Here is a 15,734-nt window from a genome sequence, read left to right as displayed (position 1 = left end):
AATTATAAAACCTACATTTTAAAACTTCTTAACAGGATTTTTAGGAAGAGTAAATACAATGTACTTTTTGACTACAATAATGCCTTCTTCAAAATCAAAGATTTAAATGTGAAGACAAAAACAACTAAAATACCAAAGGAGAACCTGGGTGAATATTGTGTAAATATACAGTGAATAGACTAAAGCCAGAAATCATAAATGAAAAGTACTGCTTTTATTTTTTTATTTAATTTTATTTAATTTTATTTTTAAGATTTTATTTATTTATTTGACAGAGAGAAAGTGAGAGCAGGAACACAAGCAGGGGGAGTGGGAGAGGGAGAAGCAGGCTTCCCACGGAGCAGGGAGCCCAATGTGGGGCTCGATCCCAGGACCCTGGGATCATGACCTGAGCCAAAGGCAGATGCTTAATGACTGAGCCACCCAGGCACCCCCTTTTTTTTTTTTTTAAGATTTTTTTTTTTTTTATTTATGAGAGACAGAGCAAGAGAGAAAGGCAGAGGGAGAAGCAGGCTCCCAAGGAGCAGGGAGCCTGATGCGGGACTCGATCCCAGGACCCTGAGATCATGACCTGAGCCGAAGGCAGACGCTTAACCATCTGAGCCACCCAGGCGCCCTGGCGCCCCTTTTTATTTTATTTTTAAAAGATTTTATTAATTAATTTGAGAGAGTGCAGAGAGAGAGAGTGTACATCGGGGGGGGGAGGGCAGAGGAAGAGGGAGTAGCAGGTTCCCCACTGAGCAGGGAGCCAGATGCAGGGCTTTATCCCAGGACCTTGGGATCATGACCTGAGCCAGAGGCAGACAGTTAACCGACTGAGCCACCCAGGCACCCCTATTATTTCTGATTTTCTGATTATTTATTTAAAAGCAGTACTTTAGCGGCTCCTGGGTGGCTCAGTTGGTTGGGCATCTGACTCTTGATTTTGGCTGGGGTCATGATCTTAGGGTCCCAGGGTCATGAGTTTGAGCCTTCTGTAGGGCTCGTGCTCAGCAAAGAGTCTCCTTGTCCCTCTCCCTCCTCCCGCCCCCACTCCTGTGCAAGCAACGCACGCACTCTCTCTACAATAAGTAAATAAAATCTTAAAAAAAAGAAATCATAAAAATACTGCTTTAAAAATAAAAAACTTTGATTTGATAAAAATTAAAGAAAACAGGGTTTTAAGATATAAATTGAAAGTGTGGAAAAAAACATTTACAACTTATGACAAAAAGGATTAACATCTATAGAGGCAGGAACCAGATTAGTGGTTATTTGGGGTGTTGGCAATTTCACTTTTATCACTGTAAAACTGCAGTAAGTCTCTTCAACTCAAGTAAAAAGCAATTACTTCCCTAAAATTGATAGGTCTATTGTTAGAATATTGCTGAAAATAGTTTGGCTCACCAAAAAAAGTTCACTATATCCTATTTAATATCCATTTATTTGCAAATAAACATATGAAGGTAAATTGTAATCCCATCTGCTTTCTGATCAAATCCTACCTAGTAAAATTGAAATAAAGTACATCTACTTATAGGGCGCCTGGGTGGCTCAGTTGGTTAAGCGACTGCCTTTGGCTCAGGTCATGATCCTGCAGTCCTGGGATCGAGTCCCGCATCGGGCTCCCTGCTCGGCAGGGAGTCTGCTTCTCGCTCTGACCCCCCCCCTCATGCTCGCTCTATCTCATTCTCTCTCTCAAATAAATAAATAAAATCTTAAAAAAAAAAAAGTACATCTACTTATAATAAAGAATGAAGGAATTCTTTATGAATATATAGCATCTTAAAAAGTTTTAAGTATATGTTTTAAGATAGAAAAAAGACTTACCGTCCAAAATTTTATAAAGTACTGTAAAACTGTTGTAGCCACGAAAAGGCAATATAACAAGGAATACAATAAAAACAGCAGGAAGAATTTGTAATTAGAAAATCCCACACAGTTATTCACCCTAGAAGAATGAAGAAAGTCACACTGTAAAAATAAGACAAATCACAAACTCTCAGAAACAAAAAACAGAATGGTGTTTGCCAGGGGCTAGGGGGGCGGTGATGGGTATAGAATTTTAGTTTTGCAAGATGAAAAAGTTCTGAGGATTGGTTACACAATATGAACATATTTAATACTACTGAACTGTACACTTAGAAATGGTTAAGATGGTAAGTTTTAATGTTATTTTTTAACAATAATAAAAACAATAATAATATATATGGCAGATAAAAAACTTAACTATTATTACTTGGAAATGGACCATTTGGGAAGTAGGGAGCAGTATCTTAATTGTGGATGTGTGTTTTTAATAAATTCTATGAGGAATTTGGAATTTTAATGTTAATTCTTAATATATACTTCCTTGGGTTACTAACATCAGAGTATATATTTAAAGGAATACACTTTAATATAAACATGTACATACATAAATATGCATATAAGTAGGACGAATTCAACCTTGAGTAATCGAGTAATTGAACTGACCTTCAAAATTTAGGAATGCTGTGGTAATTTACCTCCAATTCTCTCCTTCCCACCTCTCCACCCCCAATGTGATTTCCTCTTTTTTATACATACCAAGGACAGTGATGATCCATCTTAAGAATACATCTAAAAAACAAATAAACATAAGAGAATCCTTGCATAAAAATTCCCCTAATTTTAATTTCTGATAGTTTTCTCTTTCTTTGGCTTAAATTTTTACCTTTACAAATAATATCTTAGAAAAACCAACCGAGGGGTGCCTGGGTAGCTCAGTGGGTTAAGTGTGCGACTCTTGACTTCAGTTCAAGTCATGATCTCAGGGCTGTGAGACTGAGCTCTGCATTGGGTTCCATGATGGGGGTGGAGCCTGCTTAAGATTCTCTCTCTCCCTCCCCCTCTGCCTCTCTCTCTCTTCCCTGCTCCCTCTCTAAAAAAATAAAGAAAAACTAACCCAGTAAACATTAGGTTAGAGAAAAGTTCTGGCATTTCCACAAGGCCTTTTATAGTTGAGATGATTTTTAATACTGGGAATTTAGCTGAGCATAGCCAAATGCCTTGAGCCATACCAAATGACATTTTAATATGATATAGTACATATAGCACTAGGTAAATTAGATAGGTCCAGCTTACAAATTACTGAGGGAGAGAAAATGAAATACAGAAATTCCTATGCTATTTTAACCACACACAACACATAAAAATAAAACTTTAGGAGCAAATATGTTAAAATATTAACAATGATAGGCTTATAGATGGTTATTTTTTCCATATAATTTACAAAATTTTATTCCATGCATAAGCACCACTGTACTTTTATAATAAAAAAACCCCTCCAAATTTGCCTCATCACCAATACACGCAATCTAGATTTGTATCAAGTTAGACTACAGAACATCTCAAATACAGCAGTCCCCCTTATCCATAGTCACCCCCATATCCAGCTTCCCCTGGTTTCAGCTACCCACAGTCACCGAGGTCTAGAAGCAGATGATCCTGACCTTCTAGAAGGTCAGTGGTAGCCTAATGCTATGTCACAGTGCCTACCTCATTCACCTCCCTTCATCTCATCACAATAAGGGTAAGTATAGTAGAATGCATTTAGAGAGAGACCACATTCACATAACTTTTATTACAGTATATTGCTATAATTGTTCCATTTTATTATTAGCTATTGTTATTAATCTCTTACTGTGCCTAATTTATAAACTAAACCTTATCATAGGTGTATGTATAGTATATGTAGGGTTTGGTATTATCTAGTTTCGGGCATCCACTGGGGGTCTTGGAATAGATCCCCAGGCAGATAAGAGGCGACTGCTGCAATATAGGAAATGAATAAACTAATACCCAGGATGTTAAACAGCCTAACTAAAGTTCAAGGACTAGTAGAGATTCCCAAACTATGGATGTTTCCTTCAACACACTACGTTCTCACAAGGGCGTGCAGACACACACACACACACACACAGAATCAAAATTTTCTGGGAACAATGTCACAGATGGTAATTGAAAACAATATTTTTGTGGCTTGTTAGGTTTTAATATTAACAGTAAAAATAAGAAAATTGTCATGATAGTCTTTTTTTTTTTTTCAGTGAGTCTTTTTAATCCAGGAAATAAAGTTATCTTTCTCAAGGGGGTTATTACTTACTTGCTCATCAATATTAAATTAAGCATAAGCATAGAAAGAATATTTTAACAACTATTATAGGAACTGTTAATCAAGATTACTTCAAAGTATATTCTAGCTTACATAAATATTTTTGTTAGCCCAGAATACATAACAAATAAAGGGAGAGGATACAGTGTTCTTGCTAAGTATAAAGCATATGAAATATTCCTTCCCCTTCCATTCCCCTGTCACCAATTTCCAGTGCTAGGGTTAAATAGAAACAAACAAGTAATACTTACATGTCACATGCTGAGCAGTGATGTGCCCGGTCAGGTTTAATCAACTGACATCTTTCACAATACCTGATGGCTATATTTAAGAATTAAAAGGAAATTGTTGAAGGATGTATAAGCTTAGTTAATTTGACTATATAATTTACTTTCATTTCTTTTACAAATAATTCTGTGAAATTGATAACTAATAATTTTAAAATAATACCAAAATGCATTAGAGAGCTTCTGAAATCAAAATGTCAAGAGGTAGAAGGAAACCTCAGAAATAGAACAGCGCCCAGCAATTTTCAGATGGAAAAGGAGATCTATAGCAAGTAAGTGACTTGCACAAGGTCAAACACCTAGTCAGGTAGTAGCATAACTCAGATTTACTAAGTCCCGATTCAAGCTTTTTTTCCTACTATAATACATTGTCTATACTAAAATATCCCAAAATGAATGTGCTTAAACTTTTTAAGGCACCCTGTGGGATTTTGTTTTTAACATTATAAAATAGCTTTTTCAAGAAAAACAAAACCACAACCTTTTATCTCCCATCCCTATCCCAAATAGCAAAATCGAGACAACATTTTTAAAAACAAACAACCCTGAACTTCTTCCCACTCAATTCTAACTTATGTTACTGCTGCCCAATTTATATGTTCATTCAAAACATGAGCACCTATTAGGTGCCAGATACTGTTCTAGGCTTAAATCCCTGCCTTCATGGAACTTATATTCTTTTGGAGAAGATGGGGAGTACTAAATAAGTTAACAAAATAAATAGTATATTAGTGATACGTGCTAATAAGAAAAATAAAGCAGGGAGGGGGAATTGGGATATTGTATACTGTAATTTCAGAGACATTTGAGAAAACTGAAATTGAAGGAAGGGGGTTACTAAGTCACACTGGGAAAAAGAGGATTCTAAGCAGAGGACAGGCCTTGAGGTGGGAGCATGCTTAGTTTGTTTAAAGAATAGGGAAGGGTGTGGTGTGCCTGGAACAGGGTGAAAAGCAGGTCAGAAATGACGTCAGAGATTAATTAAGAAATCAGATCAAGTAAGACTTGTTTTCAGCTCAAGTACTCTGATTAAAAAAAAATTCAAGAGAAGAAGTCCACTGGAATAAGAGTTCCATCAGAGTCTGTATATCGTACAGAACCTTAAGTTTTGGTTTTTGAAATTTAAATAAGTGACAAATAGATCTTTGAGATTCACGAGGGAAATGTCCCAAGACTTCACAAATCAAAAAGTACCTTAAAAGCCATTATTATGGATGAATAGAGAATAATAACATTATAGTTAGACGCTAATTGTTCTCTATATGATGGCCTCTAAAGCAAACAAACTGTACTGACTTGGCAACAAGGCAAATTACTATTGATCTTTCACAAATAGTTGAAACATTTATAGATTTAGAGCACTTAAATGGCAAATACTCTACTTGATTTTGTAAATGGCTTCTTTGGAGGTATCTGCTTGATTGATAAGCCACTCTCTCCTTCTCTGGGAAATGAGTTCAGACCACCCTCCCTGCTTCTAGTTCATGCTCTCTCTCCTATGGATTCAGCACTGGGACTGAGAATGAGTTATGGCTGCATGCTGCCGCAACTGGGTAACATGTGATGGTGATATTTTGCCATGTGAACTGGATAAAAAATAAAAACTTGTTTGCAGGGAGATAGTGTTAAAAATGAAACAGATACACAGAAACAAGAAGAAATAAGCTGCACAGGGTCCCAGTTTTGGTTTTCCAATTATGGGTTCCAGTTCTTTCTTGTAGCCCTGCCCTTCACATACAGGAAATACCCACCAATTTCTGACACCATTTCATATTTTTTGGTAGCTTTTTGGGGTGAAAGGAGTTCAAAAGCTGAAGCTGTTGCCTGTTACTTGTGATCCTAACAAACATAGTAATAGCGTAGAAAATACGTTCAAATAAAAATTTAAATTAAGTATACCCTCTAAAAAGTGCATGAATCATGTCATGTATTACAATCTATTTGGAAGGAAATTTGGCAGTATCAATAAAAATTTAAGATGTATATGTTCTCTGACTCAGCATTTCTACTTCTAGAAAATTCTATAGATGTGTTCACTACAGCATTGTTTTTAATAACAAAATACTATGAATAACTTGAATTATCCAAATGGCAAAGCATTTTGATATATCCATACAGTGGAATACTATGTAGACTTTAACAAGAATTTTCCATACAAAATACACATGTACCCTAAGTTGGAAAAATGCAAATATATCACATGGAAAAAAAGCAAATTGTTGAACAGTCTGGATATGTAGCATGTTTCACATGTCTGAGGGGAATAAGAATACGTATTTTTTTTCTTTACATATCCCAATAAAATGCATCCACCTTCCAGATGTGAATTAACATATAAGAGAGACAAAGTGTTATTTTGAAGTAATGTTGTAAGTTATACCTGCTAAAAGGCACTATCCAGGTAACCAAATTTGTATTGGTTAAAATCTATTTACTCTAGTTGTTAAAATATATTAATTAATTGTACATAAGGTATGTAATACTCTGCCAAGTATAAAAAATTCCTGCAAAGATATACAGGGTGCCCCCGGAGAGTAGTGCTGGGGTGAAGGGTAAACTCACTTTTCCTTCTTTTTTTCTTGTAGGCTCCAAGCCCAGCATGGAGCGCAAAGCAGGGCTTGAACTGATGACCCTGAGATCAAGACCTGAGCTGAGATCAAGAGTCAGACCCTGAGATCAAGAGTTGGATGCTTAACTGAGCCACCCAGGTGCCCCTCACTTTTCATCTGGTGCCCTAAAAAAAAATTTTTTTTTAAATCATGGCATGTATTACTTCTGTTATTTCAACAAAAATATCTTTAAGATGAAGGGAATGTATATAAATATCCACCTAAAAGAATAAGCTATAGTTTACTGAGGGTGTGTTCTATAACGCCTCACCTGGGTTGGACATGAGATAAAACCATACAACGTAGAAAAAGTAAAGCTATAAAGGACAGTAGAAATCTCCTAGTTGATATCTCCATTCTACAGATGAAAAACACCCTAATATCAAGAGAAAGTAATTTGCCCAAAGCTATATATAGCTGAATTAGTGGTAAGATGAGGATCAGGAGTATCTTATATTCTTTTTCCTCTATACTTCCACTCAAAATTCTGAGATGAGAATTTTGCCCTGAGATGAGACCAAACTGAACAGACCTTTGAGGAAGACTTTTGAAGGATCCTGATGACAGAGTAGACAGAAGAACTGAGGAAAAAGGAGCCATCGGCAAACTTCAGTTTCTAGTCTTGGGTGCTGAAATGAACAAGGCTGCCAACGGCAGAAATAAGCTCAGTCTGGGGGAAGCAGGGAGAGTGGGGCAGGATGTTTTTCATTTATTCATTCTCTCATTCATTCAACAAATATTTAGAGAGTTTCTACCATGTGACAAATATTGCTTGATGGTATTAAATTTTGAACTGATGAATCCAGTTTTATTTGGGTTTGTAGGTTTGGATAATAGGTCACTCAAGGACAGCTATTCTGGTGGGAGCCAGGAAGGTGATGAAGTAGGAGGACTCTAAGCTCACCCAGTCCCATGGATACACGTAGAAAACAGACATATCAGTGCAACTAACCTAGAAAATGACCAAGCTGGAGATGCTGAATGGGTAGACACATGCCAAGAGGGATGAATCCTTGAATAATGGCTACAGGGTGCTCTGGGGGAGAGGTCTGCAGGTTCTTCCCTCTGAAAAAGGAAGAATGCTGCAGCCCTCGTGCAGCTAGACTGTAGGCTTCTAGATAAGTGTTCCTGGTGTGCAGCTACAGCTCCACCCCTTTGCCTCACATACAAGAAAGGGTCTGGAATGCAAATGAGCGCTAGTGTGACAATATCCTTGAATCTGTTTTTTTTTTTTTTTTAAGATTTATTCATTTGAGAGAGCGAGAATGAGAGAGAGTACATGAGAGGGGGGAGGGTCAGAGGGAGAAGCAGGCTCCTCGCTGAGCAGGGAGCCCGATGCGGGACTTGATCCCGGGACTCCAGGATCATGACCTGAGCCGAAGGCAGTTGCTTAACCAACTGAGCCACCCAGGCGCCCTCCTTGAATCTGTTTTAATTCATATTCAGAAAAGTGAACTCATTCCTGAAAACTACTAAAGAAAACAAACTGAGACACAATAAACTAATAATCACAATATCCTAGTGTCAGAATTCCAGAGGTGAAAACAAAAGCCGAAGGAACAGTATGAAAAGAATAAGGGCAAGGCACCCTTGTGAGGTTAAGAAACAGAAAAATTAAAAAAAATTTAGGAGGAAGAATAATCATTCAAGGATTAAGAAACAGAACTAGAACAGAAAAGCACAAAGAAGAAAGCTTTTCAAGAAGCCAGAATGACAAAAGTCACTGAACTTGGGTAGGGATAATGGAAGCCAGTTGCCTGGTATTAGCTGGGAAGGAAAAGAGGACTTGGGTGCAGACAACTTATAAGAGAATCTAACTCAAAGGGAAGAGAAAATATAATGGCGGTTAGAACAGCATCTGAACCAAACTGTTGTTGTTTTTAAGAGAGATATACTTTGACATATACCTGAGAGCAAAGGGAAAAAACTGGCTGTGATTTCTTAAGTGGAGACGCAAGTGTTATAGGAGCAAACTGGGGGAGAAGAGAAGAAAAAGGTCAGTAATCTTCATGCAAATATAACAAAGGACAAGGGGCGCCTGGGTGGCACAGTCAGGTAGGCTTCCGATTCTTGGTTTCAGCTCAGGTCCTGATCTCAGGGTTGTGGGATCGAACCCCGTGTCAGGCTCCACGCTCAGCTCAGTCTGTTAAAGTCTCTCTCTCCCTCTAACCCCCACCCCCGCACTCTTTCTCTCTCAAATAAATAAATAAGTCTTAAAAAAAAAAACAAAAAAAGGATGAGAACACACATACCAAGAGGAAACTGATATGCTCTGGAAAAGCCAGTTTGTAAAGGTGCACTGGCAGCAGGGACTCTGTCACCAGTTAGGTCAGATGCTAGCTCTCCCACTTACTAGCTTGTGACCTTGCGTCAGTAACTTACTTTCCATGAGCCTCAATTGCCTCTTCTGTACGTGCAAATAATACCAAGTGTAAAGGACTATTGTGCAGATTAAATATAAATCTCCTGGAACATATCAGATTCTCAATAAAGCAGGTGTTACTAGGATGATAATAATAATTACTATTTCGGGGCGCCTGGGTGGCTCAGTCGGTTAAGTGTCTGCCTTCAGCTCAGGTCATGATCCCGGGGTGCTAGGATCGAGTCCCACATCGGGCTCCCTGCTCTGTGGGGAACCTGCTTCTCCCTCTGCCTGCCACTCCCCCTGCTTGTGCTCTGTCAAATAAATAAATAAAATCTTTAAAAAAAATTATTTCTGATAAAATACAAACTCAGACTATGATGGGGAAAATCAGTGAAAGAGAGAAAACTAGGGAGATTTAAAAGTGCATAAACAGTGCTCATTTTGACAGCACATATACTAAAACTGGCACAATACAGATAAGATTAAGATGGCCTCTGCGTGAGAATGACATTCAAAAAGTGAATAAACAGCCAATAAGGAGAATACCCAGGAAGAGGTTCATTCAACAAATACCTACTGAGGGCCTATTTAATCAAGACACTTTGTTAGAGACCATGGGAAAAATTCCTGACTGCCAGAGTCTTAGAATAAGGTCGAGTAAGTGACATAAACAGAAATAACTATGAGGCAGTGATTTGTGACCTACAAGGTAAGAATTTGAGAAGTTCAGAGAAGACTTTAAAAATCACTTCTTGGGGCGCCTGGGTGGCTCAGTCAGTTAAAGTGACTGACTCCTGATTTTGGCATGAGCTCAGGGTCCTGGGATGGAGCCTCATGTCAGGCTTCCCCCTCCGTGGGGAAGTCTGCTTGTCTCCCTCTCCCTTTGCCCACCCCCCCCCCCACCGTATGCATGCATGCACGCTCCCGCGCGCTCTCTCTCTCTCAAGTAAATAAATCAATCTTTAAAAAAATATTGCAATTTTAGTATATGTGCTGCCGAAGCGAGCACAATAAATCTTTAAAAAAATAAAAATCACTTCTTGCTCAAGTGAATAGAAATGGGTGAAAAGAAGCAGACATTGAATTAAAACTTTAAACTGGATTTAGAGAGGAAAAAATAATTGTTCTAAGCAGAGAAAAAGAATAAAAAAGGTGGGGAAAGACAAGAGTGCTTTTAGCACAGAGGTGATGCAAGAAAACAGTGCGGGACAAAGCTAGAGAGAAATGTCGGTTGGATCCACACTGTGGAAGGAGAAGGTCTAGAAAGACCCATTTTGTTTCCTGAATAGCTAATAATCTCTCCACATGGTTCAAAAAAGCCCAAAAAGGAACTGGGTGAAAAGCCCGCCACCCCTCCTCCGTGTGGAGGCAGCTCCATCACTTTCACTCGTCTCTGCTCTATGAAAAGTCTACTTTCTATAATATGTATTTCTGTAATTTTGTTTTTTAAAGAATGAATGCATATTATTTCTATAATAAGAAAAAAGATAAAAACTCCCAAAGTTTGGAATTCTAAGCAATAGAAATGCAGCATAAAATGGTGCTCAAGAGCAGGGACTCTGCCTGTAGTCAGAAGGTAAGTTATAAATCCCAGATCTTATTACTCGGGGACTTTGGACACTACTTTGTGCCTCATTTCTTCATCTCTAAAATGAAGACAAGTGCAGCACCTCCCTCAGAGTTGTTCTGAGGATTAAATAATCACCAGTAAAGTATTTAGCATAATTCTGGTATAATATTGAATAGATGAAGGGTATTATTCAGAGTAGAGGAAAGCCTTAGTGTAAAGATGTTACATCAGTGGCTATTAACTCTTCAGGCCACACATACTGCTCTGAAAATCAGATTATCTTGGTATGAATGGGGTATTTTGAACACTACATGTACCCACAACTTTGCATACCATCTCAGAATTCATAAATTCTCTGAAGTCTTGGACTTTGGGTTAAGAACATCTAATCTACAGAACTATAAGTAGAAATAATTATTATAAATCAGACTTTTCATAATTGAATATAAAAAAGGATTATTTTATATTAGCTAACCATTTACTGAAAATTTATTATTAATACCAAGATCTACACTAAATGTATATATCTCATTCATGTATCTCATTTAATATTTCCACTAACCCAAAGATGTAGATATTCTTATCTTCATTTTAAAATAAGGAAACAAAGGGGCACCTGGGGGCCTCAGTCGGTTAGGCATCTGACTCTTGATTTTGGCTTAGGTCATGATTTCAGGGTTGTGAGATTGAGCCCACACTGGGCTCCACACCAGGCGTGGAGACTGCTTAAGATTCTCTCTCTTGCTCTCCGTCTGCCCCCCACCACTTGCACTGTCTCTCTCAAAAAACAAAACAAAACAAAACCAAAAAACCAATAAAATAAAAAATAAAATAAGGAAACAAGAACTTAGAAAGTTAGTGACTTTCACTACCCTAGTACTGGAAAAGCTTGGGTCTGGTTTGAAATTCATGTTTTTGTTATGTACAGCAATATATTAGTCATGCAAAAAGAATAGTATTAAATGCATGAAAAATTTAAGTCAGCCAAATATCCCCTCCTAAAATCTTGTACAAACTTAGTTACATTCCTTAGCCACGACTTGCACATAACTATACAAAGGTAAAGCTCCTCTTATTTTCCCTCGGAGCTGAACAGCATAGTGGGTTCTAGAGCCAGAGCACCCAGATTTAAATCCATTTTTCTACATATGGCTTCAAACAAGTTATAAACCTCTCTGTGTCTCAGTCTCCTCATCTGTAAAATGAAGACAATAGTATCTACCTCAAAGGGCTGCTGTGAAGTTTAAATGAGTATGTGTAAAGTACAGAATAATTGTTAGCTATTATATTATCCTGTATTTGAACAAAACTCATGAGGTATATAATATAGAACTTAAAACCATTTCCTATACTTAAGTGACTACACTGGCCACTCATAAATTCATTCGTATTGTAAGACTGTCACCCTGAGAACAGGAAGGTGCCGCAGGGAGTCACCTATGTCAATAGGCAGTGGGAGAGTAGAAATACCAACATCTTTGTAACCAGACAAACCTGAGTTCAAATTTTGGCTCTTTTGAGTATTGGGTTTAAAACTTGACAAGATTCTTCCCCTTTGTGTCTTTTACTCCTCTCCATTCTAAGTTAGCACATTCTTGATTTTTTAAAAAATGACTCCATGATGACACACATATTCAAATTCAAACCAGAATTTCTAAATGATGGTTTGCTAAGAATAACAAGTGACATTTTTAGCCATGAGGTTGAATTAGAAAAAAAATGCAGAGAGAAGTGAGCCCCTTAAAAAATCTGTATCAATATATGTACAAATGTATGTACATCTGAAATACCACAGAAGATAGAGAACACAGGAAAATCTTGTTTTTGCAGATGTTATCTGTAGCAATCACAGTATCGATGTAACTGTCAAATCATGCAGATATATCTTGGCAGGATTAACCATATTTTAAAAATTCCTTCGCAAGGAAAGCTTAAGACTGGTTTTTCTTACTCCTTGAAGCTGATGTGGTGTAGATAGGTAAGTCCCTTGCTGCTCTTTTCAAAATTTCTTGTTGTCTTTCTTGGCTGAATTCCTTTTCATAACGTTCCTTTTCAGAACTGGGCAAGTAGAACTATAAAAGGAGAAATAACTATTAATTCTTTTTAATCCCATAAACTATTATGCTCAGAAAAACAAAGTTTCATCCTTTGTTGAAAACACATTTTCTTCTATGAGGGCAAAACTTATTATCAAATTAAAGAAGCTAAATCAAGTATATTTTAACAAAACTACATACCTTTGACAGATTAAAAAATATCTGCCCTCTATACTAGTGATGGGAAAAAATGTTAACTAGAAAATTTTGCATCTTTGTATTTTACAGAAAAAATTAAATACCTCCAACCAAAAAGGGCTTAATATATATATTTTCTATTAGTAAAAATTTTGATGTTTGAAAATTAGTGTCAAGAAAATTTTAATTTTTGGAAGGATGTCCAAGATTCACTGGCTTTGGGTTAAGAGGTTAAATCATAGGCACATGGTCCAGCCATTTTCTGGCCAAATATTTCAGTGAGGTCAACAAGTCATTCTTTTACTACTCTGTTTTAGCTTTTAAAGAGCTAACCAATAGGAATACTTTCTGCAAAATTATTAAGGATTGTCAAAGCAAGCATAGTCTCCTTTTCTCAAAGAGTTAATTCCTTTATGCTATTTCTAGTTTCCATTTCTTAAGTTTTTATTCCCATAGTGTGGCCAGCCTCCAGTTCATTTCTTAAATAGCATTTTCCTTACAAAGGACTTGTTTATAGTTGCTCCCCTTATCATGTCATCCCAGCATCTCAAGGACCCTCAGTTTTATGCCTCTAATTTCATGTAAACAAAAGCTTTCAGTTTCTATCAGTCTTTATTTCACAGAATTTCCTTTTAAACTAAAAATGGCTTGAGACTTGTTCTTGATCATGTCTTGTATTTTAACTGTACTGTTTCTCAATTTTTTTCAAGCAAAAGCAAGGTTTTGCTTGAAAAGGCCTAAAGAGTCATGAATGGAGTTTTTATATTCAAGTATTTTGATCTACCTGCTAACTCACTACCAAAACTTTCCATACTCTTGATGCTTAATCATCAGTAATAATAGTATTAGCTTATCAGTGCAGCCTATCCTGTTACAAACAAGGCAACAGTTTGGCATAGTAGTAGAAAGAGCTCTGGGCTGAGGGAACAGTGATACCAAGAGGCTCAGCGAATTTTCTAAGATTGTACAATTATTGGCAGAGCTGATATTAAAATACAAGTCTTTTGAGTTCTACTCTACCATGCTTCCCTCCATATTGCTAATGTAAAATAACTGTTCTTGCTTTTTACAGACTGTTACTCTAACCTGACCAAACACCACAGTTTAGGATGTAGAAGAATCTATTTAGATTACCTTTCCTGGTTCCCACAACCAAATCTTGATGGCATAAGAAATCCCCAAATTTACTTCTAAGGCATGAGAAGTTAACACAGACAAATTGAACAGAAAGAGGTCAGAAAAGTTTCCCATAATCTTAAGCTGAGACTTTGGAGGTCACTTATCTAACTTCCCAGGGAGGTAGGAATCTTCAGACGACGTTTCTGAGATCCACTCCCTCGTGAATACTTTCAAGTACTGAAATACTTCCCTACTTTGCAAAATGGCCCATTCTCTTTTAAGAGAATTTTAACTGGTAACTTGTTTGAATTAAAAGTTCTTCCCTGACATGTGTCTCTGAAGCATTCACAGTAGAGTATAAGAATCATTTGGTATGATGATAAATGTATATTTGGATAGGAGATGCTCCAATCAAATTTTACAGTTCCCTTGTAAAATCTGAACAGATTTCCCTGGGCTATCATATTTCTAGCCTGTGGTACTATTCCAGGCCTCAACATTATTAATTTTCCTTAAGGACTAATGTTATAAATTATGAAAAACTTAAAATGAAAATCTCAAGAGACACCAGAATTTTAGATGAGGAATGGAACAAAATTTAAAATGGATTAGACTTTGGAAATTATTACTATACATCTAGTTTTCATTAAAAACTACAAAACAGAATTCAAACTATGAAATGCCATCATCTTACATTCAGTGTTCAGATGGTTCAATTTAAATATGTATTAGATACCAATTAAGAACTTGGCACTGCGCAGGTAATAGGAATCCACAGATGAATAATATGGCCCTTGCCTTCAAAAGTACATTTCTACAGTCCAGTAGGAATGCTGGCCATGTCAATAAAGAAATATAACTTACAAATCAGCATAGTACAATATGTTACCAGGTATGATAAAAATTCCCTTAGGAGGGGGTGGGGACTGTCAATGAAAGACTCTTGGAAGAAGTGGTACCTATGCTGGGTTTTGAGAGATAAACAGGAATCTTCCAGGAAAACAAGGAGGGAAAGAGAATCTTGGTAAAGGGAGCAGCATACAGAAAGCACAAAGATGTGAATATAGCATGGTATAGTCAGGGCAAAACATTACTTGACTATCGAGTTCCAGGAAGAAGCAGTGGAGATGAAGTTAGTAAGATTTTAGTTCATGAAGGGTCTTGTGTACCATGCAAATGAGCATGACCTTCATCTTGTAGCTGATTGGCAACCTCTGTAGGATTACCAAAGAAGTGATGGGGCCATATTTTCTTTTTAAAGATGACACTTAGTGATGGAAGATGCCTGCCAGCTCTTCATACGCTGCCTCCTCACCATTCACTCATTCACGTATTTAGCAATCTGCCTGTTACATACGAGGTCTGAATCTAGGCAATGGGGATACAGCAATAAGCAACAAAGATTCTTCCTTCAAAAAGCTAACACTTTAGTGAAA

The 15,734-nt window shown here is 37.1% G+C and overlaps 1 protein-coding gene and 1 non-coding gene across 3 annotated transcripts in view; one reads left to right on the top strand and one right to left on the bottom strand.

Moving 5' to 3' along the window:
• Nucleotides 1-15,734, bottom strand: part of ZDHHC20 (zinc finger DHHC-type palmitoyltransferase 20) — a 77,454-nt gene that overhangs the window by 22,896 nt on the left and 38,824 nt on the right. For both annotated transcript variants that reach the window (XM_021678325.1, XM_021678326.1), the window contains exons 4-7: nt 12,897-13,017; nt 4,366-4,435; nt 2,548-2,580; nt 1,810-1,930 (exon numbers count right to left, since the gene is read on the bottom strand). In XM_021678325.1, coding sequence (XP_021534000.1) covers nt 1,810-1,930; nt 2,548-2,580; nt 4,366-4,435; nt 12,897-13,017 — 345 coding nt within the window. The remainder of the gene's footprint in view (nt 1-1,809; nt 1,931-2,547; nt 2,581-4,365; nt 4,436-12,896; nt 13,018-15,734) is intronic.
• Nucleotides 9,808-9,914, top strand: LOC123324454. Its single transcript, XR_006539823.1, has one exon. It is a non-coding gene; the product is annotated as a U6 spliceosomal RNA (small nuclear RNA).

The sequence above is a fragment of the Neomonachus schauinslandi genome, chromosome 3, assembly GCF_002201575.2.
Source record: "Neomonachus schauinslandi chromosome 3, ASM220157v2, whole genome shotgun sequence".
Lineage (NCBI taxonomy): Eukaryota > Metazoa > Chordata > Mammalia > Carnivora > Phocidae > Neomonachus > Neomonachus schauinslandi.
Note: the sequence above shows the minus strand (reverse complement) of the source record. Positions and strands in the feature narration are given on the sequence as shown.